A 26,352-nucleotide genomic window follows, 5' to 3' on the forward strand; every position below is an offset into this window, starting at 1 on the left:
GAGTGCAGTCATCCTATGTATACTTCCTACACAACTAAGTTGTCCAGATATATGACACTATGCCCTGCTTTTTATTGGTTAAGATAGGTTTTTGCAAACTCCTTCATGACACCCCTGTATCACACCCCTGTACCCTTTGCCTGATCTTAAAGCACCATTCTTAGATCTCAAACTTCAACATAGCTAGGATTATAGGCATTACACCACCATGCCAAGTTTGCAGTCTGTAGTCGTAATCACATAATCATATACAATTTTTTGCTTTATAACCTAAGCACTAGCATTGTATTTGAACTATATTAAACTGATAAATTACAGAAGCATAACTACTGTCTAGATGTCTTTTTTTAACCTTTACATCAAAAAGAACAAAAGAAATGTTAGCTTTATTTAAAGTTTCTTTGTATAAGCCCTCGTATCAAATGCAATTAATTCTGATAACTACTTTAGATAGGAATTAATAATTTTTTGTTACATTTTAATTGTTTTTCTTTTTGATATAGTCTCTTTCTTTGTAGCCAGTCTACTCACCATGCTCCAGCCTCAACTAAGTGCTGAGATTATTTGTGTCATCATGCCCAGCTAGAAATAGAGAGAGAGAGAGAGAGAGAGAGAGAGAGAGAGAGAGAGAGAGAGAGAGAGAGTGTGTGTGTGTGTGTGTGTGGTAGTCCTTGGGCTTGAACTCAGGGCCTACGTGCTGATGCTGTCCCTTAATTTTTCAGTACAAAGCTGGTGCTCTACCACTTGAACCACACCTCCACTTCTGGGTGTGTGTGTGTGTGTGTGTGTGTTGTTTTTACAGATAAGTCTTAAGGACTTTGTTCTGTTGGCTTTGTACTCTGATCCTCAGATCTCAGCCTCCTGAATTGCTAGAATTACAAGCATGTATTACCAGCACCATTTATTTTAAAAACTTTTAAGATTAATATCAGATGTGTGGTTTTCAAAATCTAGGGAAAAAGAAATCAGAATTTGGAGGAATTATTTTTCTTAATTTTTGAAAGCATAGCTTTGATCTTTTAATTTAACATGAATTATACAACTTAATTTACTCTTGTACTATATATCATGTATTATATGTGCGCATATTATTTATATGCATATGCCATTATACATGACAGATAGATAGATAGATACAATCATATGGACCAAGCGTGGTGGTGCATTCCTGTAATCCCAGCACTTGAGAGGCTTCTGCAGTAGGATTTCAAGCATAGGTTTTGCTATGGGGTAAAAGTACAGAGGCCCCTGGCTTGATTTTCCCCAGCCACCTGAAGAGATTTAAGAAATGAATCTTGTGGCTCAAGTGGTAAAGCACCAGCGTTGAGTGAAAAAGAAAAGAGTGCAAGGCCCAGAGTTCAAGCCCCTCAGTACCAGCAAACAAAGAGTTGGGTCACTGACTTAATTAGATACAGGATTTATTTCAAAAAATAAACTAGGGAATTTAATTGATTATAACCACTGAATGTAAGAAAGAGCCATCTATTCATAATCTTTTAAAACTTATTCAGGCTGGTACTTTGGCTTAGTGATAGAGTACTCAAGTAATCAAAATATTACTTGGATTTTTTTCTCCATTTCTGGTGATTTTGAAATTCATAGAACAACTTTATAATCAAAGTGATGTAACAAGACAGGAAAAGGAGGCCACAGAAAATTAATTAACAGTGGTATGTAATACACAAGACATTCTACTTTATACTGTTTACAATGACACATACCTGTGATCTTAAAATTTGGGAGCTAGTACAGGAAGATCATGACTTTGAAACCAATGCTACAAGGTTCTCTCCCCCCCCCAAATCTGCATTAAAATACATGTGCTCTAGACCATAACCCATCATTTAGAGTAGAATTAAATAAGTTTATATTGAATATAAACTTGTAAGAATGTTGTAATCCAGAATTTATTATAATAACATGTTATAGTCCATACCATGTTTTATGATACTGGAAGCTTCAAGGGTACTTTCTTTAGAATATAACTCTAAATGAGTTTGTAATAAGGGTATGGGTATCTGTCTTCTCACTCCACCCTCCCTTCCTTTTTTTTTTTTTTTTTTTTTTTTAAAGTTTCGTGTCTGGGAATGTGGCTTCTCTGTAGAGTGCTTGCCTAGCATGCATGAAGCCCTGGGTTCAGCACCACATACATAGAAAACGGCCAGAAGGGGCACTGTGGCCCAAGAGGTAGAATGCTAGCCTTGAGCAAAAAGAAGCCAGGGACTGTGCCCAGGCCCTTAGTTCAAGCCCTAGGACTGCAAAACAAAACCAAAACCAGTTTCTTCACTTTCATAGCATAGTTTTTCTCAACATAATTTATGTGGGAAGATTTTTTTCCTTTAATTACTACGTTGCATTTTATAAACTTCTGTATTTTTTATCATCCACATTCAAACATTAATTCTTTTCTGTACTTTGTCATTTTGGCTCAAATACTATTTTAAGTAATTTTTTGATAGATTGCAAAGCACAGTAATATCACCTTGGGAATTGTATAGAAGAAGTGTATTGGGCCAATAGAAGGCCAACTTTAGAATCTTTTAATTACTTGTATTCCCGTAAAGATCGTTATAAAATAGTGTTCTGTTTTTAATGCCAGTCTTGGGGCTTGAACTCAGGGCTTAGGGCTGTCCTTAGCTTTTTTGCTCAATGCTAGCACTTTACCACTTGAGCCACAGCTCCACTGCTGGCTGGCTTCAAACTGCCATCCTCAGATTGAGACTCAGATCTCAACCCCTCGAGTAGTTAGGCTTCCAGCTGTGAGCCACTGGCACCTGGCTGAAATTATGGTGTTCCCATTAATGTAAAAATTTAACAGACATAGTATTCTTCAGTACATCAAGGAATTTGGTCTGTTCTCTTTTCTCAGCTTTAAATACTTTTCTTTAGACTCTCATAATACATTGTTTATACTTTGCTCATAAGTTTGACATAAATTTGCCTGTACAGTAAGCCATTAAACTCCTTGTAGGTAGAGCTTACATTGACTTTAGCCCAAGAATACACAGCAGAGTACTTTGAATACAAAAAATGTTTACTGCCAGTTTGCTTTATCCTGTGGAAAAAAATAGATTTTAATGGCCCATTAGAATGGGTCATTATTACCTTTTTTAAAATTGAGAACATGTGTCTTTTTTTCTTAAGATTTATACTGCTTTCATAAATTATCCTTTAGATCCTGAAGGAGTTCTTAAACATTTATTAACTTGACTGATGTTCAGATTGCATACTCACTAATGGATAAGTTGACATTGTAGACACCAAAGTTCAGTGTGTGTTTGGACTGTTCTGTGATGTAGGTGGGAGATCAGAATTGTTAGAAGAAAAGCCTTTGTTTTGTTTTAAAACCCATCTCTATTGCTTACTAGCTTGTGTGGCCATCAGAAATTTATTCCTCTGAGCTTTTGTTTCCTTTTTTTCTGAAATCAGACATGATATTTTCTTTTTTATATAAACCAGAAATGACGATCAGATACTATAACAGCATTAGAGTTGTTGCTCATTTTAAGTTTCATGTCCTTCTCCATTGTTGTAGTTGGTGCATCTCTCCCTTGTGGCCATTCCTGATCTCTGCGGTCAGTAGCTCTGCTCTCTGCCAGCCTCTTCTGCAGAGCAGCTTATGCGGTCTCCCTCTTCATCACTGGCTAGTAGGCTTTTTCTTATTTCTTAACTCTTTATCAGTTTTGCCTTTTTGTCTTGTTTTTAGCTTTTTAAAATACAGTTTTGGGTTTTTTGTTATATCTTATGAGGGTTCACCCCTCATTTATACTTATTACATAAATACTATATAAACACAAACTGTATATGTATAGTCTTTCCTTACTAGCAGTCTTTTGAATCTATTACCCCTTACACTTATTTTCATTAATTCTACTTAACTAACAACTAATGTCTCCTAGGAAACTATCACATACACATGGAGAATATAAAAATGAATAAGGCATGTTTATCATTTTTCAGTAGTTTTTAGTCTTCCAAGGATGATAGTCAAAATAATTAGACATAGTCATACATTATATCAAAAGGAAGGAAGTGTTCAGTGGGAAATAAAGTAGTCAAGGGATTGATAGGTGACCATAATCAGCATTTGAGTGACTAAGGTAGGTAGAAACCAACAATAACTGAGTAACATGGATAACATAAAAGATTTTAGTAACTGTCTTTTAAAATGGGATAGGTTAAATTAGTTTTAAGATTTTCAAAAATTTAATATACCTACAGCTTTATTTCATACTAAGCATTTTCCAAATTATTATTTTTGTGATGTTAGTAATGAAATTCCTCATTCCAGAAACCACCACAGTCATTCCCAGATTGATCAACCTGTTAAAGTATATCTCAATTTTTATTTACACAAGAATACTCATTTATGTGTAGGTTTGTCTGAATGTGCAGTGAACAGATACCCCTTTATTCAAGTTCTAGATATGCTAAACAGTTTTCCAGTAGTCAAGATTTGCTTATCAGTGAGTACGTTTATTGTATATATGTGTGCTACCTATGGAGTTTGAACTCCAGTCTGTGTTTTAGCTTTCTTATTCATGGCTGGTGTTCTATCCCTTGAACCACAGTTACCCAACTTTCTGATGATTAATTGGGAATAGAGTCTCAAGACTTTACTGTCCAGACTGGCTTTAAACCACAGGCGCTAGATCTTGGCCTCCTAACTATAGGATTTATTAGCATGAGCCATCAGTGCCTGGCTTTACTCATTTCTTTACTTAAATTAAAACTTAGCACCCTAGCGCTTTTTCAAGACCAATTAATCATGTTACTGGTGGCTAGTTTTCAGACAGCCCAGGTCCTGTATAAGATTGCTAAGCATGTAAGAAATGAGATTGCTCGTCACCATTTAATGATGCACAATTATAATACATTAGTGTTTAAATTATGGTAGAAAACAACCCCTAGTAAATTCAGTATTGATCACTTTCATTAGACAGTCAGTGTCCTGTCTCAATTTTGATTACCTTTGAAAATTCTCCATGTCTTATTTACATAATTTTTTCTTCTTCTCCTAGTCCTGGGGCTCAGACTCAGGGCCTGAGCACTGTCCCTGGCTTCTCTTTGCTCAAGGCTAGCACTCTGCCACTTGAGCCACAGCGCCACTTCTGGCCATTTTCTATATATGTGGTGCTGGGAATTGAACCCAGGGTTCATGTATACAAGGCAAGCACTCTTGCCACTAGACCTTATCCCAGCCCTTTATTTATATAACTTTTTAAATTATTATTTATTTATTTTTGCCAGTCCTGGGGGCTTGAACTCTGGGCTTGGAAGCTGTCCCTATGCTAGGGCTCTACCACATAAGTCACAACTGCATTTCCAATTTTTTTTTGTGTTTAATTGGACATGAGTCTCATAAACTTTCCTGTCCAGACTGGCCTCTAACCGTGTACCTCAGATCTAAACCTGAGAAGCTAGGATTTCAGCTAAGTTATTTCCATACAACTTTTCATATCTAGGCTTGCTTTTCAACATGATCAGGTAGGTCTGGAACAACTAATTTAACCTCGCAGCTGAGGATTTTATATGATATCCTGTCCTTTTAAGATCTTTCTCTTGCTGGTAGGCCCCAACTATTTCTGGCCCTGTGCTCCAGTTAGTTCTTGATATTCATTCAGCCTTATTGTTTTTGGTGTGTTTTTTCCCCCTGGCTTCCATTGAATTTCTCATGCAGATATCATGGGCTGATCTGAAGTCACATGAAGCCTCCATGGGAATCCTCAGCAGATCTCCATAGTATTCCCTCTGCAGTGCGTGCTCTCTTCAGTAATCTGTGTCATGAATTCTACTGGGTGTGACCTGTCTGAACTCTTCTTTTACAAGGGAGATTGCCTGAAACTCTATAAGCAGTATATTGGGATTTTTTTTAGTCCCCAAGTATCAATGTCCCGGACTGCCTATATGAATGCCATCATTTCAAATAGTTTTTCTTTTAAAAAGGAAAGGTTATATTCAAGTTAAGAAAATATACCTAGTCCATATTATCCCATTAAAGGTTAGAGGAAAAATGAGGGCACATTACTTCTTTCACTTGTGTAATGAAAATAGGATAAGACTGCAGATTATTTTAAGACTTCCTTATAAGTTTCCAATATTATTTGTGATCTTAAAAAAAAAAAATACTGTTTGGCCACTACTGGGGCTAGGGGAAGCAATGAACCTTTACTAGTTCAGTGTTTGGTATAAACCCAAAATGGTGACAAGCATGTATCATCTTAACACTAAGGAAGGTTTCAGGAGCACACCCCTGCTGGGGAAATTAAAAAAATATAATAGAGTGGGTTGTGTGTGTGTGTGTGTGTTTTGTTTATTATTGCTGCTTAAATTATTTGTTACACTAATCAAAATAATTTTTTACAGACTGAGAGTAATCATGACACTGCTCTAACACTTGCCTGTGCTGGTGGCCATGAGGAACTGGTACAAACACTGCTAGAGAGAGGAGCTAGTATTGAGCACCGAGACAAGAAAGGTATGGCTTGCCCTTTTTTTCTGCAATACTTAGGAAAACAAATCTATATATTTAGAAATACTACTTAGCTCTATTTCATTGTTTATTATACTGTAAAGGAGTACTGTTCCTTCGCTTAGCATTTTAATGAAAAAAATAATTATTTTTCTTCAGGTTTTACTCCACTCATCTTGGCTGCTACAGCTGGTCATGTTGGTGTTGTGGAAATACTGCTGGACAATGGTGCAGACATTGAAGCCCAATCCGAAAGAACCAAGGACACACCGCTATCCTTGGCTTGTTCTGGGGGCAGACAGGAGGTAACATTCCCCTTAGTGTACTTTTTTTTCTTCCTCTGTTCAATACGTGCTTATATAATTTTGTTCCCTATGGGAACAGTGTTTGACATTTAGATGTTTCATAGTAATTCATACTACTAAGTAAAAATATATGATACCTTCCCAGAAGAAATCATATATTTGTAGAATTTCTGCTACTTATCTAACAGTGTAGTACCTTCTTACTGGGCACTAGTTCTTCACGCCTGTAATCATTTAACTACTCAAGAGACTGAGATCTGAGCCGTTAGAAGTCAGCCTGGGCAGGAAAAGTTGTAAGACTCTTATCTCCAATTAATCGCCTAAAAACTTAAAGTGAAGGTTTGCCTCAAAATTGTATAACACTAGCCTTGAGCACAAAAAAAACCCTCGGGAACAGCATCCAGGCCATAAGTTTAGCCCCATGGCCAAAAAAAAGAAATAGAACCTTCTGTAGGAATTCCTGTTTTATATTTAGGGTAATAAAAAGTGAGCACATTCCAAATAGATAGTAAGCTCCTGATGAACGGGACCTGTATTCACTCTTTCCTTGCTCTAAAAGCTAGACAAATTAGTGTTATCTGGTTGGCCCAAGCAATTCCAACTTTGCAGTTACTTGCATGTCTTCTGGTATTTAATAATTAAGTGGTTAAGCTCATTCTTCCACCTCAACACATATCTGTTCTTTACCACAGGGGCTTATTAGGCTTTTATTAGTAAAGCAGTTGTACTATTCACAGATTCACAGCTTTTCAATCAGGTAATTACTGAGTTTTAAGCTTAGCAAGCACACGGGACATACATATATGCCTTAAAAGGCATTGTTTTTTTACATTCTTTCTTCCCTTTTTCTGTCCTGTCCTCCTTTACCTTTCTCTTATCAAGCCCTAATTTCTCCCAAGTGTTCTTAGTTTGTTAAAAACATGGACACAATTGCAGGGGGAATAGCATCTTAAATTATCTGCATTGGGAAAACTGGGCATCCGTGTCACCATGCACTAATACCTATTCTGAGTGGACCAAAGACCTCAACCTCAGACCCAAAACTTTGAGACTACTGCAAGAGAGAGGAGCAGAAGCTTTAGAACTTACAGGTATAGGTAGAAACTTCTTGACAGCAGTCCCAGGAGCTCAACAAATAGGAGAGAGACTTGACAAGTGGGACTATCAAAATAAAGTTTATGCACAGTGAAGGACATAGTTACTAAGTGGGAAGGAAGGCCAACAGACTGGGAGAAGATCTTAACCAGCAGTATAAGAGACAGAGGCCTAATATATCCAATATATAAGAATCTAACCCCTCCCAAACCTAATAAACCAATCACTGAATGGGCAAAGGAGCTAAGAAGAGACTTTTCAAAAGATTGTGGGAATGGCAAAGAAACACGAGGAAATACTCATCACCACCCCTGGTCACTAAGGAAATGCAAATCAAAACAACTCTGAGATTCCATCTCACCCCCAGTTATATTGGCCAACATTGTGACTTCAAAGAACAACAAGTGTTAGCAGGGATGTGGGGGAAAAGGAACCCTATTGCACTCTTGGTAAGACTGTAAACTAGTAAAAGCACATTGGATACCAGTCTGTTGGTTCCTCAAAAAACTAAACATAGACCTTGCCTGTGACCCAAGCATACTGCTTCTGGATATCTACCCTGAACATCATAAGCCAGAATATGATAAAGACATCTGCACATCCACGTTTATTGCTGCACTAATAACAGTAGCCGAGATACAGAAACAGTCCAGATGCCCCCACAGTAGATGAATGGATCAAAAACTTGTGCTATCTATACACAGTGGAATTTTACACAGCTGTTAGGAAGAATAGAATAAGGTCATTTGCAGGGAAATGGATGGAACTAGAACAAATTATGCTAAGTGAGGTAAGCAAAGCTCAGAGGCAGTGCATGTTCTCTGGTATGTACAAATTAGATTTAAAATACACTGATATTTGATAAATTACACAGAATTCTAGATACACAAAAAAGGATATTAGAGAGTAACACAAAGGCTTAATGCCTATGCACCTGTTCATATTAATATATATATAAATCAAAACGAACTCCAAGATACGAAAACGAGAGACCTGTCTTTTTATTTTTCTCTTAATTTTTTATATTTTTACTTTTTGATGATTCTGTGTTCTTTTCCTTATATATGGTGTACTAGAGCATGTATCTTCAGGAGGGTTTTGGGGAAGGATACAGAACTCGAGAGGAAAGGGACCCTGGTGAAAGTGAAGTGTATAACTGATGGGGAGAGACAGCAGGGAGGGGGTGCGAGAGAGTAAGGACTCAGAAGATGCTACAAAAGGAAATGTGCTCATTACCAGACTCGTAATTGTAATCCCTCTGTACATCACCTCTATAGTAATGAATACATTAACTTTTAGAAAAGTTATGAGGGAAAAACGAAAGCATGGGCACAAGTTTCTTACCTCCAAGTTACTTATCCTTTGAAACAAAATCTTAAGTTATTAGACAATGCATCTTCCAGTCATTTCATTATCTTACCTGTTCCACCTTCACATTAGTTAGAAAATTATCTATAGGAAACCTAGATGGGCATTTTTACCTAGCCCCTCTTCCCTGTGTCATTTACAGCACAGTATGGTTTTATTATAGTCTATAAAGTGATTATACAAAGAGGTTTAAATTCCATAAGTCAGGTTATGAGTGCAGTGCATCTTAATGTACTGAACTCTTTCTATTGGCCTCTTAAATCAGTTAGTTTTAGTGGGTTTATTTAAAATAAATTAGGTGTTTTATTCTTTTTGTCCCAGTCCTCAGGCCTGAACTCAGGGCCTGGACAATGTGCCTGAGCCTGTGTGCTCAAGGCACTCTACCACTTGAGCCACAGCTCCACGTGAAGATTTCTTGGTATATAATTGGAGTCTCATGGACTTTCCTGCCTTGTCTGTCTTCAAATTGTGGTCTTCAGTTTCAGTTCTTAGCCTGAGTTGCTAGAATTAGAAGCATGAGCAACTGGCGCCTGGAAATAAGAGACTATTAAAAGGTAGAATGATTCTCTACAAAACAATGGAAAATGTAGTTAAATGCCACAAATATAAGAATACAGCAATATACTTTTGTTTCTAGGTTAGAAAGGGCTGATTAGAGGCTAGGAATGTGGCTTAGCGGTAGAGCGCTTGCCTAGCATGCTGAAGCCCTGAGTTCGATTCTTCAGCACCACATATACAGAAAAAGCCATAAGTAGCACTGTGGCTCAAGTGGTAGAGTGTTAGCTATGAGGAAAAAGAAACCAGGGACAGTGCTCAGGCCCTGAGTCCAAGGCCCAGGACTGGCAAAAAAGAAAGAAAGAAAGAAAGAAAAAAATGGCTAATTGAAGATATATATGTCTATATATGAAAGTCAAGTTTTGCTTTGGTTATTTCCACAACATTTGCCACTTAGATTGGGAGTAGATGCTTCATATATGTAGTAAGATGTACTTCTTCTTCAAGAGAAATGACAAAGACTATTTTTCTGTGTTGTTTCTTTCTAGTCATGTTAAATGAGAAGTGGAGCTAATAGATCGTATACCATACACTAAGTGAAAATTTTTAAAGGAAATTTCTTAATTTGATAAATTTAATGCGTGCGTGTGTGTGTGTGTGTGTGTGTGTGTGTGTGTGTGTGTGTGTGTGTGTGTGTGTGTGTCATGTGGCTTGGTCTCTCTCTGAGCCTGGGAGCTGTCCCTGAGCTCTTGAGCTCGAAGCTAACACTGTACCAGTCGAGCCACACAGTGCCACTTCTGAGTGGTTTATTGGAAATAAGACTATCGTGTACTTCTCTGCCCAGGCTTGCTTTGGTTTTGAACCACCATCCTCAGATCTCAGCCTCCTCAGTAGCTAGGGTTACAGGTGTGAGCCACCAGCACCTGGCAATAAATTTTATTTCTACCACAGCAAAAACAAGATTCCTATCAGTCTGAGAGTAAAGCACATGTGACTACAAAAAAATTTTACTATTAGATAACAGAATTAAATCAATTCTAGTAAAATATTGAACTGAATTATTTCATTTCTTTTTTGAAATTTTGAATGTAAAATTTTGCCTTAACTGAAATTTTGAAACATTAGTTTGAAATACTTGCTTCAAGTTGTTAGCAAGTATTTAGTGATGAATCAAAGAAATTAGCTGATTTATGTAATAATTGCAATGCCAGCAAAATGCCCTAATTTCTATGAATTGTCTATTCTAATGAAAATTCAAAAAACAGATAACATATGCAAGACCCCTAGGTGTCATCCCCAGCAGTACAAATCACAATAGTAATAAAAAGACGCAAGCAGTGAGGTTATCACTGGTGCAAAAGTCTTTTAGGTTTATCATTTTGCCTATAAAGTTTATGTTGTTTTAACTTGGTATTTTATTAGAACACGTAAGTATTTTGCAGCCGTTGGTGAAACCATGTGATACTAGTATAAAATGATAAGCAGAATTTTAATAGGGAATGCTTATTACGTGTTTAGAACAAACTGTTCTGTCAGAGATAACTAACATTGGTTGCTGTTTTGCAATGAAATAGCTTGAGAATACATACATGAAATTTAGTTTTCTGCTTTATTTAACAACTTCTGTAAAATAACCTATTGCATTTTTTTAACCTTGTTTTAAAACCCTGCCTAATGAAGCATCTGGTCTGAAAGCAAAAGGCTGAGAAAGTCATAACAAAGCTACATATGACTTTACTTAAACAATTAAAATTTTCAGTGATATATTAGTAAAAGCATTACAAATTCATTATTTCTTAGTATTTTAGAATATATAATCACTAACTGTCAACTAATGTAAAAGTCCATCATCTTGAGCCACTCTTAACTTTCTATACCTTATTGAAAAGTGACTTAAGTACCAATACCTGTGTCAAGGTTGTTTTGTATATTATTGGCAAATTAACAACTTATATAAATATAATACAATATTACTAGTAAGATTTAAGTAGAATTATATATATGAAACCTTTTTTCCAACACTATATGTAGGAGCATGTGTAGGTTTTAAAAAGTAGGTAATAATATCCTTTATATTCTAAGTAAAAAAAAACTACTGATTAAATGGTTATAAATTTTTTGATAAAAAAATGGTTCAGTACAATCCTTACAACTGTTTAATGGTTTAGTGACAGAAATACTAATTCCACAAATAGCATATCATAATATTTGAAGTCTATATCTATACATTCTGTACATTTTTTATACAGTTCTCAAGAAAATTTTCTTTGAAATTAATTTTGTCTCAGTCTGTCTCTCCCTCAGTCTGTCTCTCCCTCTGTCTTTCTCAATGTGTGTTGTGCCTTGTAAGACACCCTTGGTTATCATTTGAAACTGATTTTTTTCTAGATGATGAAAGAAATATACCAGAAAACAAAGAGAAAAGATGACACACACACACACTCTCTCTCTCTCTCTCTCTCTCTCTCTCTCTCTCTCTCTCTCTCTCTCTCTCTCTCTCTCTCTCTCATGTATATCTTGAAAAAAAAATTTGTACCATAGGAAACCATATTTTTTTTCCCTTTTTTCTTCCCAGGTGGTGGAGCTGTTGTTAGCTCGAGGAGCAAATAAAGAGCACAGGAATGTTTCTGATTACACACCCCTAAGCCTGGCTGCTTCTGGTGGATATGTAAACATCATCAAAATATTACTAAATGCAGGAGCTGAGATTAATTCTAGGCAAGTTTTCTGCTTACTCTCTAGGCCTTTGAATAGTTAAACACTCTAATGTTATTTTTTTTGCATAACGCGCTTCTCTTAAAATCCCATGTAAGCTCTTTCCAAACTTAGAATCTCTTTGTTCGAGCCTTTCAAGATTAATAATGGGCTGGGAATGCGGCTTAGCAGTGGAGTGCTTGCCTAGCATGCATGAAGCCCTAGGTTCGATTCCTCATCACCACACATACAGAAAAGGCCAGAAGTGATACCGTGGCTCAAGAGGTAGTGTGCTAGCCTAGAGCAGAAAGAAGCCAGGGGCATGCTCAGGCCCTGAGTCCAGAGCCCCAGGATTGGCAATTATTAAAAAATTAGCAATAATAATTTCATTGAAGTTAGTGTTGGCACAGAATGACTACCTTTCTTGTGGTATGCTAAGCAAGCATATCTTAGTGTTTTTAGTAATCACTAAGCAAATATGTGCTTAATTTTCATCATGTCACAAAAGCCCACCATAATAACTTAATTACCATTTTCTGTTCAAGTTGGTATGTAGAATGAGATACAGTGTCTATCTCATTTAAGATATTTAGAATCCTTCATAGCATCTCACAGATGATTAAATTTAAAAAAATCTTAAAGTGTAACTTAGCCTGAACATGACAGAATAAACCTGATAATCTTAGTACTTGTGAGGCTGAGGCAAGAGAATTTTTGCTTTTAAAACCATATCAGGCTGCATGCTATGTTTTAGGACAGTCTGGATTATGTAAAGAAACCATATCTTGAATGAATAAATGAATGTGTCTATTATAATTTTCCATTATAAAGTTGGACTTTTGTTCTCTTTATCTTCACCCAGAACTGGTAGCAAATTGGGCATTTCTCCTTTGATGTTAGCAGCTATGAATGGGCACACTGCTGCTGTTAAGCTCCTGTTGGACATGGGCTCTGACATAAACGCTCAAATAGAAACCAATAGGAACACGGCCTTAACATTAGCTTGCTTCCAAGGAAGAACTGAAGTGGTTAGTCTTCTGCTTGATCGCAAAGCAAATGTTGAACACCGAGCTAAGGTAAAATCTGAGATCTACCCATTTTGTGAGTCATCTGTTTGTCAGTGCCAAAGAACCAGAGAAATAATTTGAATGGACAGAAAGTTTATTTTAGCTCCTGGTTTCAGACATTTTAGTTCACATGGCTTTGTTAGGGAGAAGAGTGTTGCAGGGAACATGTGGTGGGATGGAGTTAACGGACAGTTTATCCTAGTAGAGCTGGGGGCACTTGTAAATTTAAACAAGAGGCGGCCCAGCTCGCACTAGTGACCGTGGCCTATTTCTTCCAAACAGGCCCCACTTCATAAGAGTTGTGAAATAGTGAACTTATCAGTAGATTAATTACTCCCCTGATGAGATTAGAGCACTCTTCTTTCAATTCTTTCAAAAGCCTGTCAGCTTGCAACCAAACATAAATATAGACATGGTCTCTGACAGACATTTTAAATATGTATTATATAATACATACCATATATACTATATATATTAGAGAGAGAAAAAAATGATGAATTATATCTGTAGGTTTAATGAAACATTAACCTAGAAAGAGTCTACGAACATATTTTGGCATGTATTAAGAGTTATTAGAGCCAGACACCAGTGGGTCATGCCTGCACCTGTAATCCTAGCCACTTGGGAGGCTGAGATGTTAGGATCATGGTTCAGAGCTAGCCTGGGCAGCAAAGTCTGTGAGACTCTTGTTTCTAAATAACCACCAGAAAACCCAAAGGGGCACTATGGCTCAAAGTGGTAGAGTGCTAGCCTTGAGGGAAAAAAACTCAGGGACAGTGCCCAAGCCCTAAGTTCAGGCACCAGGACCAATCACTCCCCCCACCCACCAATATCCCTGTCTGTAGTCAAAGTTAGGCAGATAATCTCCATTCCCAGTCTCTCAATCTATACTTCAGAGACATAGCTCTATTAGAGTAGGTATAGATTAAATTAATGAAAACATAATAACAAAAAATAGTTTAAGGGCTGGGAATGTGGCTTAGCAGTTAGTGCTTGCCTATCATGCATGAAGCCCTGGGTTTGATTCCCCAGCACCACATAAACAGAAAAGGCCAGAAGTGGTGCTGTGGCTCAAAAGGTAGCGTGCTAGCCTTGAGCAAAAAGGGACAGTGCTCAGGCCCTGAGTCCAAGCCCCGGGACTGCCAACCCCTCCCCCCCACCAAAAAAAATCTTATTCCTTAATGTTTTGTGTAACTCTAGTTTTGCATGTGTTTTTCTTCTTTCCCTTCCTCCCCTGCCCGATAAACTTAGACTGGCCTCACACCACTAATGGAAGCTGCCTCTGGTGGATATGCAGAGGTGGGCCGAGTTCTTTTAGATAAAGGTGCTGATGTTAATGCCCCTCCAGTGCCCTCCTCAAGAGACACAGCTTTAACCATAGCAGCAGATAAGGGTCATTACAAATTCTGCGAGCTTCTCATCGGCAGGTATGCTATTACCAGTGCTTGTTATATAAATATAAATTGCTACCAGTGGTTACCATTCTGTGTGGATAGTGTCAAGTACTGCATTTTAAGTCCTGCATTATCTATTTGGACATTTAACTGTTGTCCTCCATGTTCTCTCCTACTTGGTTGTTATGTAATACATTCCTTTTAAGATTTAAAAGCCTGACCATAATATAAGACCTTATTCTTGATAGTAATTAACACTTTCAGAGATTACAGTTGTAGAACTGTTTAGGTTTCAGATAAAAATCAGGGATAGTTTATAATTTCATTTACTTTGACATTTACTAGACTTAAAAAATGTTTTTCTTATTTGGCCTTTTGACCTCAATGTTCTTTTTTTTTTTTCCAAATTTTTATTATCAAACTGATGTACAGAGAGGTTACAGTTTCATACATTAGGCATTGGATACATTACTTGTACTGTTTGTTACCTCGTCCCTCATGCCCCCCCCCATCCCCTTTCCCTTTCCCCCTATGAGGTGTTCTATTCACTTAGACCAAACAGTTTTGCAAGTATTGCTTTTGTAGTTGTTTTTCTTTTTTTACCCTGAGTCTCTCAATTTTGGTATTCCCTTTCAATTTCCTAGTTCTAATACCAGTATACATGGTTTCCAATATACTCAGATAATGTTACAGAGATAGTGTAGTCACAACCACAGGAAGGTGATACAAGAACATCATCTATAATATATGCTATAGATACACATGGTACGTTGAAAGTAATTACAACTGTGATATAACAATCAAAGACCTCAATGTTCTTTAAAAGACCTTTACATTGTGCTGTAAACAGTAGTGTTTGGTTCTCCTATTGTCATTGTCTACTGTTACTACCATTAGACTTCTAAGCTATCTTGATACCTGTTGAGTATTAATCCTGCTTGTTACTTTTTTTTATCCTCATTGAATATTTTCACATGTTAATAGTTGATTTTCATTGTGAACCTGTATTATTCCATTTAAGACAGTGCTGTTATTTATTTTTAGGGGAGCTCATATTGATGTACGTAACAAGAAGGGAAACACTCCTTTGTGGTTAGCAGCAAATGGTGGGCATCTGGATGTGGTTCAGTTATTGGTACAAGCAGGCGCAGATGTAGATGCAGCAGATAACCGCAAGATAACTCCTCTTATGGCAGCCTTTCGAAAGGTAATAATTATTTATACACATTTATTTAGACCTTCCTATTTTCACTAGGGTGTACATAGTATGGTAGTCACCAAAGGTTTCCATTGTATCTCACAGTTTTTCTGAATGCTGTGCTACACAGGTAAGTACCTTGTGGAGAAAAATAAATGAAAATATTTCAGAAAATCTGTTATGTACTGCTTAGACATCAGAACTGAATAAAACTTAAAAATTATCATCACATTCTCAATCTGGTTGCAATCTTTGACAAAATGTAAATCCATAATTATTGTGGACATATTTTTATATTTATCCCCACTTCAGAGAAAAATTCTTGTTAATTTTTACTCATTGACTGAAATATTACTTGAAAACAAGACTCTGTTGATATTTTTGAACTATCAGTTACAAGTCATTTGCAAGCAGAAATGTGAATATTTATTCATTTGTTTGTTTGTTTATTTATTTATTTATTTATTTATTTATTTATTTATTTATTTATTTATTTATTTATTTATTTATGGCCAGTCCTGGGCCTTGGACTCAGGGCCTGAGCACTGTCCCTGGCTTCTTCCAGCTCAAGGCTAGCACTCTGCCACTTGTGAATATTTTTTTATGTGTGTGCTATATGGGGCTTAAACTCAGGACCTTGTGCCCCTAGTTGGCTTTTTTACTCAAAGCTGACACTCTACCACTTGAGTCACACCTCCACTTTGGCCTTTTGTATGTTAACTGAGGGTAAAATTCTCTTGGATATATCTACCTGAACTAGCTTTAAATGAAAATCCTCAGATGTCAGCTTCCTGAATAGCTAGGATTGTAAACATGAGCCACTGGCACTGGATTAGAAATGTGAACTTTATGGGACCAAAGTAAAGGTTCTCTGTAGTGCATTGCACAAGTCATGTATAATTTAATGACCCGATTGGTAATATTTCATTCATATGCAATATCAGATACTATGTTGGGGAAAGAAAGATGACTTTTTCTTAGATAATTCTGGGCTACTCAAGCACTATTTCTTTTTCTTCAGTGGTCATCCTTATTTTTTCTTCTTTTTTTTTAAAATTATTGTTCAAAGTGTGATGTACAGAGGGGTTAGAGTTTCATATATAAGGCAGTGAGTACATTTCTTATCCAACTTGTTACCTCCTTCCTCATTGCCCCTCATCTCCTCCTTCCCCGTGAGTTGTGCAGTTGGTTTACACCATATAGTTCAGTATTGCTGTTGCATTGGTTTGTCTTTTTATTCTTTGTCTCTCGATTTTGGTATTCCCTTTCCCTTCCCTAGTTCCAGTACATGTATATACAATATCCAGGGTACTAAAATCAGTTACAGTGATATCAGGGGTAAAACCACAGGAAAAAAATACAAAAGCACAGAAAAGGGGCATAATTTCACATGGTATGTTGAAAATAACTTTTTTCTTAATGTATACCTTCCTCTGTGCAATGTAGCATTACCAAATTAATTTCCCTTATTACTCTACTATGATAGTACAGGAAATGCAGTCTTTTTTACTCAGAGCCACCATAATTTAATGTCTTTGGAACTTACCTTTTCTGAATCTTTAATCTTCTTGTTCTTTTTTGTAACCTCTTCTTTTCTCATACTTTTGTTTTCATCTAGAATACCCATAGCTCTCTTTATATTTTCCAAAGTTACCTATTACTTGAGTGATTTAAATCCACTACACAAAGTATTTTCATGCTGTTTGAGCTCCCATTGAGATACCTTAATGTAGTAATTGTATAAGTTCTATAATCATTGGTTGCTTTGTCATTCATTTTGATTAAATATCTTTATATGTCCTCATTATTAGTTACTGTATTTGCTGTTATTCTAGTATTTAGCATACATAATTATACTGTAGAGATAAGTTTAAAGCCCCGTGTATAGTGCTTTTTTCTAGTCTTGTATTCATTCTACTTTCTATTTTTTGAGTTACCCACCTTTAACAACTCAGTGATGGAGATACTATACATAGGTTAAAAGTTATTTCTGTAAGATCCCTGCCAAAAGTTAGGTTCATTAAAAGATAGCTATTCATCTAAGGAAAGTTCTTTTTTTTTTGGCCAGTCCTGGGCCTTGGACTCAGGGCCTGAGCACTGTCCCTGGCTTCTTCCCGCTCAAGGCTAGCACTCTGCCACTTGAGCCACAGCGCCGCTTCTGGCCGTTTTCTGTATATGTGGTGCTGGGGAATCGAACCTAGGGCCTCGTGTATCCGAGGCAGGCACTCTTGCCACTAGGCTGTATCCCCAGCCCGTAAGGAAAGTTCTTAAAAGTTACAGATAAGATGGAAGAGATAACCCATCATGGTGGCATATATGCCTGTAGTCTCAGCCCTCGAGGACGAGACAGGAGGATCTATGATTTGAGGCCAGTCCTGTCTGAATACTGGTATCCCATCTCAGAAAAGCAACAGAGAGAAGGAGAGAATGGGGGACAGAGGAAGGAAAAGGAGGAATTGCTGTAGCTTTTAAATGAAATTCCAGCAATTTGGGGGTTTACTTATTTTGAACTGTCTTTCAGCAGGCAATCACAGAGCATACTTTAACAGAAGTGGGTTTTTCCTTGAAGCTGCTTAGCACAATGCCTTGCATTTGTTTTCTTGTCTGTGAAGGAGTGGACTATCTACTCAACACACTCTAAGTCAGAATTAAAACAGTGCTCTTGTGTCTAGTGAACTTTCAAGGTATTGGAAGATGTTCTTTCCATTTAAAAAATGTTTTTATTAGATAAATCTGTCCCTTTTTTCTTTGTACTGTTTTCAGGGGTTTGAATTTCATTTAAATTGGTTTCAACTTTTAGGTCATATTACTTTGTACTTTCTTAGACGGTAGAATGAGAATGAATAATGTAGACTGTGAGGGCTATGTTTTTCATTTGTACTCCATATAAGTTTGACTTGGTGGCATTAATGTTAGTGTCAAAGTGTACATAATCTATTTCTGAAACCTGTTAAGAGTCTGTTTTCATTCTGACAGTGATGTCTGTTTTTTAGGGTCATGTGAAGGTGGTGCGATACTTAGTCAAGGAAGTCAATCAATTTCCATCAGATTCTGAATGTATGAGATACATAGCAACCATCACCGATAAGGTATTATGTTGTACAGCTTGTCTTGTAGTGAATGCTAAAGAAAGTCTCAGTATGAGCAACAAAGTATAATTAATACATAGCAACTTCACTGTCTATACTTGTGAATGTATTATTCCATCCAGCAGATAATTACTTAGCAGACTATTTACTCATTTAATGAGTCAATAACACATTTTCGATAGAATTACTTGATTTTTAGCATCAGTGATTCTTTCCTATAAACTTTTGCAACAATGCTTAAATATTTTGAGAGTAATTATTGCCAAAAATTACTCTATGTATGTGTGTATGTATACTTTATTTTATTTTTTTGCCAGCCTCGGGTGTGTGTATATCCTTTTTTTTGCCAGCCCTGGGCCTTGAACTCTGGGCCTGGGCGCTGTCCCTGGTTCCTTTTTGCTCAAGGAAGGCTACAACTGTGCCACTTGAGCCATAGCACCATTTCTGCCCTTTTCTGTAATTGGAGATAAGAGTCTCATGGACTTTCCTGCTCCCCTCTCAGCTTCCTGTTAGCAAGCTAAGGTTCAGATGCAAAGTACCGTAACTTTGGTGGTTACATAGTTTCTTACTCAAATTACTGGCCTAAATTTCACTTTTCCAAAGTACCAGTGAAATTAATATTTAGTATAGGAAAAGTTGCTGTGTGTATTTTTAAATAAGCACTTAAAGTATGTTCTTATTTGTATCCTCTTTAGTACTTTTTGTTTTTCCCCAGCGTTCTTCATTGCCTAATAAAGCTCTTCATGTTCTTAGGAAACCCAGTAAATGTGTGTTGTCCCTTGAGATTGAGAGTGTCTTTAACTGTCATTGTAGGAGATGCTGAAGAAGTGTCATCTCTGTATGGAGTCAATAGTGCAAGCCAAGGACCGACAGGCCGCGGAAGCAAACAAAAATGCCAGCATATTGTTAGAGGAATTAGACTTAGAAAAGGTACTGATAATTTTTTAAATTAACTTACCGTTTATTGTCAAAGTGATGTACAGAGGGGTTAGAGTTTGATATGTACCGCAGTGAGTACATTTCTTATCCAACTTGTTACCTCCTCCCTCATGTGTCTTCCACCTGCCCTTACCCAGGTAGTGATAATTTTTACATAAGAAAAGTTCATTTTTCAATTGTTTTCTGGTTTCATTGTTATTTTCCACTCTAAATAATGCAGTTTATCTCTCCAAGTTTGCATGAGTATATTGAAGCAATTATGAGCACTTTAAATTTCATTAAACATTTTTCTTGGGATTAAGTATACAGTTTAGCACTTGACTTGAGGCCTGTATTGAGTTTTATTCCTAACATCAATTTATAAAAGGATAAAGGGTGTTTTTGTTAGCAGTTGACATGATAAAACTTTACTAATCACAATGAAACTAAAAAAGTAATCTCTTAATCTTCAGCTACATCAATAGTTTTTGAAATTTTAGACCTGATTTAATGCATACACCATGGCACCAACTAGTGAAATACGATGTTCATTCCATAGGTTGGGCATTTCTTTTTGTTTCCCTCCCTTACTCCCTCCCTCCCTCCCTTTCTTTTTAAAGGTAGCCTAGATTAGCTTGGAACTTGACATATATATATATACACACACACCTATGCTGGTCTCAAACTCTGGATCCTTCTGCCTAGACCTGCCAAGTGCCGGGGTTATGGGCATGCCACCATGCCCAGTGAGTACTTTTTTAATAATTGACTTCTACTGTACGTAGATAGCAACATTTGCATCTAGTTCTGTGATAGTAAAGTACTGCCTCACAGTTCTCCTGTATTTGGTTTATGTGATCTATAAGGTAGAACTTGAGGAAATAGATTATGATTGATTATGCTTAATCAATTTCCACTGGTTCACTTCCTCTCCTGTCATTTCTCCTTTCTTTGCTAGAGATCCAGCCCATGTTCTTAAGCATGGCAAGGGCTCTAAAACTGCTGTGTCCTCACCTTGTTTCCGTATTCACTTTTATTTAAGTATATGCATACATGCATGTGCTTGTGTGCATGTATGTCCATATGTCGGTACTAGGGCAGCTTTAACTTGGGACCTAGGCTCTGTCCCTTCCCTTTTTTGCTTAAGGGCTCTTTACTATTTGAGCCATAGTTTCATTTCTGGCTACTTTCCTGCCAGAGCTGGCTTCAAACCTGGGCCCTCAGGTCTCAGATTCCTGAACAGGTAGAATTTATAAGCATGAATCAACAGCAATTACCTCATTTAACATTTTACTATTAGGGAGTGTAAGAGCACCTTAAGTGGCAGAATATTCATTTTTCATTTGGGGAAAGCCAAATGTTTGGGAAGTTAAATAACTAACTGGGTTATAATTTATGTCTGGGTCCCTGCCCAAGAAAAATAAGAGCAATTAAACATTTCCCCACCTCTTTCAGTTTTACTACCTTTCTATATACTTTTAGTAGCCAGAATATCTAGCATCAAGTAAAATCTTTGTGCTATACCTTTGACAATTCTATATGACATTACATACATTTTCATTTTGAGACTCATTGGGGCTAACAAATCAGGAAGCAGTTTTACTAATAAGTACTAGATCCTGATTTCAACACCCTCGTACCATCAAACAAAAAAGGAAAACTGAAATATTGCAAAGTTAAATAAGACATATGCCAACCTTTTAAGACAGGTATAGTTAAAACCCTATAATGATAACTTAGGATTTTTTTCTTCAGTTAGCCTAAAGCATTTTTAGTTCCTACAAGACGTGCACATCAACAACTTCTTACTTGATTTTTTAAATTCCTGTTGCTCTTATTGCCATGTTCTCCTTCTTATACTGTGACTTGTACCTAGAATATCTCTCAGATATTCTCCTACTCTTCTTCTGTGCTTTACTTTTTTCACTTGCCAGCATTTTTGTCACCATATTGTAGTTTTCTTGTCTTGCATGCCACAAGGTAGTGGGTGGAATGCAGTGTATACTCAATAAGTTTGTTGAATTTATAAATATTCACATGGAGAACATATGCTTTTTTGAAAACAAACTGACTTGCCTTCTCCTACTTAATAACTAACAGATATGCATACTGATTTTAAGTAACTGCAGAACATACTATAGTGTATTTGTTCAAATATTGTCACATTAAATACCTTCTTTATATGTGATGCTCTCATTTCTTACAGAATTAGATCCTTAATTTTGTTCGGTATATTTTTAAGTAGTAATATATGTATGTCATTTTGACATGCAAGTGCGCGCGTGTGTGTGTGCGTATGTGTGTGCGTGTGCGTGTGTGTGTGTGTGTGTGTGTGTGTTGTTACTGGGCAGTGAACTCAGACAATACGTGCTATATCAGTAAACCACACCACCAGTTAGTGACTTAAAATTATTAGGAAAATGGATTTTCGTTGTGCTTTTAACTCCAATAATTTTTGTTTTAGGAACATGGGTAATAGTTTTGATTAGTCAGCATTGATTTACCATATTTCTTTGGTTGGCTTTTATTTTAATCTCTGCTTTATGAAAACTTGGGAACACTTTCCCTTGTACTTAATTATTGGGCATTTACTTTGTAGAAGATACTTACCTTTATAGAGTAATTCATTTGTCTGGGCTATAAAATCATTTTATAAGCAATTGCTTATTTTCTTAGGACATTAACAACCCAATAATGTTCTTGGTTACTAGAAACCCTAGCAGAAGTACTGGAGATAGGGCTCAAAACGTATGGTCCTTTCCCTATCAAGCTCAGCCAGGGCCCTTAGTTCAGTGTCAGCATCACTAAAAAATAAATAGAATGCCAAATTCCTAGCACATTAATATTTGTTCTGTATGTATAATGTGTTGGTTTCACTCCATTTCATAGGCTTCCACTCCATAGTTTTCATGACCTTTTAGGGAGCTATGAAGGGAATACTTTTAAGTATACTGGTCCTATAATCTCAAACGTTTCATTCTGTGATTTTCATATCCTGTTTCTTCAACTGTTCTTCGTTTAGAATTTCACCTCCAATAATTCTGCCAACAGTCTGCCCCTCGGTGGTAGGATCTGTCCCTTTATATCATACTATTTTTTCACTTTTCCATATTTTTTTTTCCTCCTGGTCTGGGGAATTGAACTTAGGGGTTTTGAGTTTGCTCATGGTGGTGTTCTACCACTTGAGTCACACCAACAGTTCAGCAGTTCTGATTTTTTTCCTGGTCAGTTGGAGATGATACTCTCTCTCCAGTTTGCCCAGGCCAGCTTCAAACCTTGATCCTCAGATCAAGATTACAAGTGTGGTTTGTAAGTGTCACTTGTTTTGAATCTTCTTTACCTATGACCTATTAAGTGTGTCTAGAGAAAATACTCTGACGTACTATGAGTGTATTACACTGACCCTTTTCATAATGATGAGTAGTCATGTGGTTAGGTTAGCCTTTTGTGTTCAGTTACAGGTTCTGCCTTGAGTATTCAACCAATTGTAGATTGAATGTCCACAGGGAGAAAAACCCATCTGTGCTGAACTTGTGTAGACATTCATTGTTGTCATTTCTAAAGCAGTACAGTAGAACTACTAGTTTCATACCATTTCCTTGAATTAAGTTACATGCCAAGATTACAACATTTTGCAGAAGGGACTTTACTTCTAAGAAATTTGATGTCCAGTGGGAAGGAGAGATCCTAGTAGAATTCCACACCAGTTTTACTTGGATGCCTATTACATTTCCCCAGATTCTCAATGCTGACTAGTAGCTAGAACATTGATTATATTGTTCTAGTTTTGATTCAGATTAGGCAGACCATTATTTCTTACCTTCTTTACCTTTAGACTTCTAACAGCCTATCCTCTTTCACCTTTACTTAATGATATTGCATTCTACAACAGTGAGAAAACTAAAGCATCAAAAGGAAACTTCAAGTTGGGTACCCATCGCTCATGTCTTATAATCCTAGCTACTCAATAATGAGTAAAAAAGCTTGGCGTAAGGGTCTAGTAGAGTGCCAGCCAAGCAAGAACTCAAACATCAATACCGGTACCTAAAAAAATGGAAAAAGGAAAGATATCATAAACCAAGGGAGAGAGAACATCCAAAGCTTTTCCCTACCATTTGGCCAGTCTGGCTTTGAACCACAATCCTCAGATCTTAGCCTCCTGAGTAGCTAGGATTACAGGCCTAAGCCACTGGCACCCAGCATTCTTGCCAACTTTTTGCCTGAGTTGCTTTGAAATATCACGCCTCTGCTCTCTGATTCCTGTGTACCTGAGATTTTAGCCATTAAATATTGTACCTAGCTCCCCTCCCCCCCCCAAAATTGTCTCTTTAGGGTGGGTTTGATCTAGATCAAACAATTGATCTAAATGACTAAATTCAGTATATCCTGTTTACTATATGGTAAAATAACTTGATGTGATGATTTTTCTTAACAGTAAATTCCAGTGTTACAGTTTTGTTTTGTCTTTTATTTAACAGTTAAGGGAAGAAAGCCGAAGGCTGGCTTTGGCTGCCAAAAGAGAAAAGAGAAAGGAAAAGAGACGAAAGAAAAAGGAAGAACAGAGAAGAAAGCTAGAAGAAATTGAAGCCAAAAATAAAGAGAACTTTGAACTTCAGGCTGCTCAAGAAAAAGAAAAGCTTAAAGCTGAAGGTATTTTCTCCAAATAGCTGGCTGGTGTTCATATTTACTTAAACACATGTAACAACAAAGAAATAGTTTAAAGTTACTGATCTCTGTTGTTGAGGTATTTGTGTGATAGTTTTATCAACCTTGCCCTAAATTTTGTTTCATTCAATTTTTTTTTTTGCTATGTGAGATGTGTTTGAACTTACATGATTCTCTCCCTTTTTTTGACTAATTTGCATGTAAAGTGTGCATATTATATTTAATCATCTGTATGCTTTTGATTGTGTATTTCCTAGAAAAAGAACATTATTCTTACATGGTATTTGATTCATACTCTTATTTCCCCAATTTTTATAAATTATTGTGTATAACTACTGTCATACTTTGAATAGGTCAATGGGATACAGATCAGTTGCATCTATTTCATTAAAAGTGAAGCTGGTCGAGGGTGGCTAACACCAGTAATCCCATTTACTCAGGAAGCTGAGATCTGAGGATAAGTTTCAAGTCAGGCCAGCAGGAAAGTCTAAGAGAGTCTTTCTCTAATAAACTACTCAAAAAAGGCTGGAAATGGTGCTGTGGTAGAACACTAGCCTTGAGCACAAAGAGGCTCAGGGACAGCACCCAGACCCTGAGTTCAAACTCTAGGTCTGGCCAACAAAAAAGAAAAAGTGAATGGCAGAATGACTGCTAATTTAGGGAAGTAACTCCTGGCTCGATCTTCTCTGTGCCAACCTTCCCCTTCCCCACCCCCAAGAACTTATAGGAAAATATAACTTGCTAATTCTTGGTATTGCTGCTTTTTCAGAAGAGCCTGAAGTCTTGACAGAACCTCCAAGTGCCACAACCACTACGACCATAGGTATATCAGCAACCTGGACGACTTTGGCAGGTTCCCATGGTAAAAGAAATAATACTATAACCACAACCAGTTCAAAGAGGAAAAACAGGAAAAATAAAATTTCTCCAGAAAACGTTCAAATTATATTTGATGATCCACTACCAATTTCATACAATCAGCCCGAGAAAGTGAATGGAGAGTCCAAGAGCAGCAGTACCAGTGAAAGTGGGGACAGTGATAACATGCGGATTTCCAGCTGCAGCGATGAAAGTAGTAACAGTAACAGCAGCCGGAAGAGTGACAATCATTCACCAGCTGTGGCCACTGCCTCCGTGGCCAGCAAGAAGCAGCCATCTGTTCTTGTCACATTTCCAAAGGAAGAGAGAAAATCTGTGTCTGGCAAGGGTTCAGTAAAGTTAGTTTCATTCTTTATTTTTTTTTCTAGCTGTTTTAATGTGGTTACTAAAGACTTAGTTGCTAAATTTTTTTTTTGATAAAACAAATTAACATCTATGCAATGTACTTTCTACTAAAAAAAGATACCTTGAAATGAACTCTTTTAGAGTTTATATTAATGAGAAGTAATGTGATTCCCTACTGTGTGATTTCTGATTATTAAACTAAACCAAAGAAAAGTATTGCTTGTATTAGGTTTTATACAAAATACAGCAATTCTAAATTTACTCATCTAATAACATAAATTGTTTAAAGTAAGATCCTCATTTGTCCATATTTGTTTAATTAAGATAAACAATAAAATGATTTTGTAATAGTGTTAAAACTCGAGTGG

The 26,352-nt window shown here is 36.8% G+C and overlaps 1 protein-coding gene across 6 annotated transcripts in view; it reads left to right on the plus strand.

Annotated features, from left to right (window-relative positions):
• Positions 1-26,352, plus strand: part of Ankrd17 (ankyrin repeat domain 17) — a 122,008-nt gene that overhangs the window by 77,918 nt on the left and 17,738 nt on the right. For 5 of the 6 annotated variants that reach the window (XM_048364546.1, XM_048364547.1, XM_048364551.1 and 2 more), the window contains 10 exons: positions 6,367-6,478; positions 6,632-6,777; positions 12,311-12,453; positions 13,292-13,505; positions 14,748-14,923; positions 15,935-16,097; positions 19,082-19,177; positions 19,991-20,107; positions 24,574-24,745; positions 25,530-25,977. In XM_048364546.1, the coding sequence (XP_048220503.1) occupies positions 6,367-6,478; positions 6,632-6,777; positions 12,311-12,453; positions 13,292-13,505; positions 14,748-14,923; positions 15,935-16,097; positions 19,082-19,177; positions 19,991-20,107; positions 24,574-24,745; positions 25,530-25,977 (1,787 nt within the window). The remainder of the gene's footprint in view (positions 1-6,366; positions 6,479-6,631; positions 6,778-12,310; positions 12,454-13,291; positions 13,506-14,747; positions 14,924-15,934; positions 16,098-19,081; positions 19,178-19,990; positions 20,108-24,573; positions 24,746-25,529; positions 25,978-26,352) is intronic. The other variant, XM_048364549.1, reaches the window with a different exon arrangement.

This window comes from Perognathus longimembris, chromosome 16, assembly GCF_023159225.1.
Source record: "Perognathus longimembris pacificus isolate PPM17 chromosome 16, ASM2315922v1, whole genome shotgun sequence".
NCBI lineage: Eukaryota > Metazoa > Chordata > Mammalia > Rodentia > Heteromyidae > Perognathus > Perognathus longimembris.